This window comes from Neltuma alba, unplaced genomic scaffold (assembly GCF_004799145.2).
Source record: "Neltuma alba isolate B1F8T4 unplaced genomic scaffold, ASM479914v2 tig00005388_pilon, whole genome shotgun sequence".
Classification (NCBI taxonomy): domain Eukaryota; kingdom Viridiplantae; phylum Streptophyta; class Magnoliopsida; order Fabales; family Fabaceae; genus Neltuma; species Neltuma alba.
Window position 1 is genome coordinate 12147 of NW_021634090.1, and position 4812 is coordinate 16958.

General features: G+C 37.8%; 1 protein-coding gene across 1 annotated transcript; it reads right to left on the minus strand.

The window, feature by feature from the left end:
* Window positions 1–270: 270 nt before the first annotated feature.
* Window positions 271–4806, minus strand: LOC114747618 (S-adenosyl-L-methionine-dependent tRNA 4-demethylwyosine synthase-like). Its single transcript, XM_028935970.1, is given in 9 exon segments — window positions 271–1146; window positions 1231–1441; window positions 1528–1685; window positions 1814–1900; window positions 1990–2180; window positions 3124–3299; window positions 3881–3957; window positions 3959–3997; window positions 4694–4806. Coding segments are annotated over 9 exon segments (1119 nt in total). The 5' UTR covers window positions 4733–4806; the 3' UTR covers window positions 271–1005.
* Window positions 4807–4812: the final 6 nt, after the last annotated feature.

Genomic DNA, 4812 nt, shown 5'->3' on the forward strand with positions numbered 1-4812 from the left:
TTTGTCGTTCTGCTAAAAAGCGGGTTGGCGAATGAATGAATATGGAAGGATCTAGCAAGTAGCAAGTATAAATAGCCACAGCATAGTTAGCGCGCTGTGAAATTATGTTTCAGCATAATGGGAAATCAGACAATCCCATTGCAAATAAGGGAGCATGAATAAGCAACCACGTTCATCGCCTGGACGGAGAATAAAGCAACTTCCTGGAAGATACACCAATTACATGCCAACGTTCCCGGTATCATCACACGAGTAAGGGATGATAAGACAAAATTTGAACGGTCAATACACAATGCACAATAAAAATTAGTCTGATACAAATTTACCATTAGTGGGACGCAAACACCTTGGAGATTTGGAAGTGCCCTTGCCACTTATCAAAACAAAATTAAGATAACCAAAATTTCACTCATAACAAGTAGATCAGAACCCCTTCATGTAGTTTTAGTTGGTTAAGCCATCTGCTATAAATCCCTGGCGGTAAATAGTATGTCCAACATTTCTATGAATGTTGTTGCGAAAAGCTCAGCCTCCGAGATGTTCATTGTTGAACAGTGATCAGAGTATTTATTTTCCCTCTTCATAAGAAAGAAAGTTACTGTTGATTGTTGAATAAAGATAAAAGAAATATAATGAAATACTATACATCTCAATTTTTAAGGAATTCACATGCCTTGCACCAACCAAACGGAACTTTGCGATAAGGCACGCTTCCCAATTCTACAACTAAATGTTCACCGTCGTGATCTTTAGAGTAGTTGAAGAGTTGGGAAACAAGAAGTGCTACCTTCAACTTCCTTGAATAGGGGAAAACCAGAAAGGTGGGATGGGATAAATTACATTGCAATGGTTAATCCCAAGTGCAAAGCCATGTATTAAGATGACGTCCTCTAGTATAAGCAACTGAGTTATGCTTTGGTAATGAAACTTCTAAAAAATAAAAAGATAAAAGGGTGGGAAACAGAGGTTGCTGGCCCAAGTTTCTTGTATCTCTGACCTGAATGATCATCGGCTTGATTTATGATGTCGCTCCTTCCTATATCTCAATTGTCCAGGATCAAATCCACCTTCCTCGGCTCCATAGACAGCCCAGGGTGGCGTGGCAGCCATGTAATCCCTGCTGTTAAAACTTCTTCCAGAAGCCACCTGCATTGTAAGTGAGAAAAAAAAATTTTAATTGAGGGAAAAAAAAACCTATAGTTCAAACTGAATATAGTCCACCATACTCACCAGGTCATGAAATTTCTCATAGTCTATCCATGTGTACCATTGGCCATCAATCTTGAATTTCTCAGTTTTCGCCAAGAGGACACAACACGAGTGAGCATGCTCACAGGCAACTTCATACTCCCCTTGGCTTTTCAGAGCCAATGCCTCTGAGAAAGCTTTCACATCAGTATGCCAGGGAACATTTTCCATAGTCAATTTTGATGTAGCAGACCTGTGAATATTTCAGTATTTGCCATTCAGCAACGATGCTCTATACAAGAAGCTAGATGAACAAATGGAGATATAGGAGGAACTTACGAGCCGCAATATGTGACTCCCTTAATTTCTACAAAGTCAGGTTTTCCTATACTAAAGAGTTTAGAATAAGCATCCACATCATCTGTATTCCAACCTTTAACCAGGGTCAAACGATAAACAGTTCGCTGCTCTTTCTCCTTTAAAGCAGTCAAGGAATCCTGTCACAGTTTTTCAAACAAGATAATCATCAGGAGGTGAAAGATAAATTGAATAGTATGGTCACAGTAATCTATTTGCACTTAATATGTAGCGGGTACTTTCACAATAAATGTTAGAAAGTACTAACCATGAATCGCTCCCAGAAATCTCCAAAAAGTGGCCTATCTATTGCCTTCAAAGCATCCTTTGTAGCAGCATCTACACTAACATATAACTGCAAAATGCCAAAACAAAGATTAATTAAGTTTGCCTCTAATAGAGACAGCATATTTTAAATTTTGAAAGATATCAAAGCCCAGGAACCTGGGTGACAGGCTTTAGAAACTTAATCTTCTCTGGAAACTGTGCATTTGTCACTAGAAATGTAGAAATCCGCCGTCTATGAAGCTCATCTATAAGTGAATTGATCTCTGGATACATGATAGGTTCTCCAACAAGTGATAATGCACAATGTCGAGGAGAGAGACCTTCAGATAATCGCTCCAAGGTGACTCCTAAAGAAAAGATGCTTGGTTAAGCATTAATCAACTTTGTATTTAAATCATGCAATAACAAGTTGAAGGGTGGGGATGTAGAAGGCCTAGTGCTCTCAGCAATCTGCATCAGTTGGACTGGGACCATTACTGGGTTATGCATTTCTACTCAATGCCAACTATATTTTAGTATGTTTTAGGAGCTACTTTAGGAATTATGACAACACAAAACTCAATAGTTCACTCTGTAAACATATTTTCAGAATCAGAATATCAATCACACAGGGGGCTGGGTTTACTTAAGATTAAAACAAAATGATTTTAGTCAACCTTAACACGAAGGAGCTGTTGAGAAACATTAAGGGGTGTTTGGATGGAAACCAAATCATAGTTTCAAAAGTGCTTTTACTGTTTATGAAGTAAATATATGAAAGAGTTTGTCTCATTTTGCGGAAAAGTGCTTTTCAGAAGCATTTTTGAGGGTTACCAAACACCCCCTAAGCTGATCATGAAGGTTTTGTTGGAAAAAAATCTATTTTCAACTTATTTTGATAAGCTATTAGGCTATTCCAAATAGCTTATCGAATGAGTTGCAAACAAATTTTTCCCAACAATTCCCTCATGCTCCCAAAAACTTCCTCGTGTTTAGCTTAACTAAACACTTTTTTCCCCAATCTTAAACAAACAGGCTTTAAGAAGCACCAAGGAAAAAGCCATCAGCCAGGCATTTCACATCAGACTAATCAGCCATGGAAAATGCCAATGCCCTATTATGGCTTATAGTGTGCTTAGATAGAACATCAGGTAATGTATAGAAGCTCATATTGCCATAGTAATATAGAAGTTGATGGTTAATAACGGGTGCAATCATCAATAGCCACATTGGCTGCTTCATCATTATCATATGTAGATTGATCAGAGGGAAGCCTGATATTGTAAAATGGTAGGAAAAAAGGGAATTTACCAGGGACTCCTTTCATTTGCTTAATCATATTAGTATGTAGGTCTATTGCAGAATTTACAATTTCTATTGGATCATCCATCTTCCACTGCCAACTCTTCCCTACTGGATTTGTGTGATGCCTCCAGCAGAAAACACATTTATTTGCACATGCCAAACTAGGTGTTGCCTCCATGCACCTGTATCATCCAAATATTTGACATTTAAATTGGCAGCTCAACATTAATGATCAATGCATCAAACAGAAGGTGCATTAAAAGAACATAAATGCGAAGTATTCATCCTTTGACAATGGCAGAAACTCCATTGAAACCCATGGTCAAGTCAAAAAGCTAAAGCAGCCAACTGTGTGTCTCTCTCCTTTTCTTGTTTTTGCTATTAAAAAAGGATTATAAAAATAACATAGTGCCTAAAATATCACAAATCATGCACCACTGCATCAAGAGGGTTCCTGAACATTCATCTATCACTTATGTACGCTATCGTAACTCACTTCCACTGATTAATTCCCAAAAATCCAATTAGAAAAAAAAGGAAAAGACGCTACTACTCATCAAACAACTATGTCAGCTGAAGAATTATTCAGAAGGCCTTCCCCTCAAATACAAAAATAAAACTCCTCACAGACATGCAGCAAAGCTAATGGATTTAACAATATATGATTATCAGCCAACGCCCAATCTATAAGATGGTGTGAAACACGTATCAAGCCTTAAAAAAGCCATGGAAACAGATCGTTATCAAAATGGATAATGGTTACCTATGACTCTCTATGCCATAAAATGAGTGCTTGTAGCAACCACCTCGACCTCGAAGTTGTGACTTGGTCCATCTACACAATTTTAACACCACTGTGTGAACCAATGATTTTGTATCCCTGCACATTCATATTTGTTTGGGGAAAGCCCATTAAGAAAAGAAGCTGTCAGCTATCAAAATCTTCAATAGTAAACCATGATTATTCAAGCAGTTGAAGGAACTATGAAATGCATATATGTTATTTGTAGAAATCCAATAAGGAAAATAACCGATATCATATCACAGCAAGTTGAACAGACAGTAAACATGAATGGGTGGTAAAAGAAACAGATATCAATGTAATTTCTAAACACCAGAGGCCCAAGGATTGCCCTTCTTATCCACTAATATAATTTAGTAAGAATAATAGCAGTATCCCGTTATAATATCATTCTAGGACGCGACCAGACCTAATCCCTGAGCATGGGTTTCCCTGTACTGCGCAGAAGTTGGCACATAAGTAAATCTCCTCGGCAGGCATTCGAATGACTATAGACGAAGATCACAACTTAGAAATGTTCTTGTGCAGTTTTCAAATGCCTACTATATTCCATACGCATTAGCTTACCAACTACTTTCTTTCTTATATAAATGAAACGTACGTCAAAGCACAGGAAACAAGAGTAAGCGTCATTTAGGAATACTTGAAGGCAATTGAACGTTGCTGATTAGTATTAAATGCAACTTGTCAGCAGAAATGAAGTTTGAAAGCGCCCAACTGCCGAGAAAAAGATTCTGGAAACAAAATACAAAGCCACAGTATACACAAACATACCTGTTTTTGTAAGTTTGCTCTGATCACTGGCGTCACCATTTCTCTTTTACCATCGAATTTCCCATTATTTTCAACTACTGGCACCGACTTCCTCGAAGGAGCTTTACCCGCAATGTCCT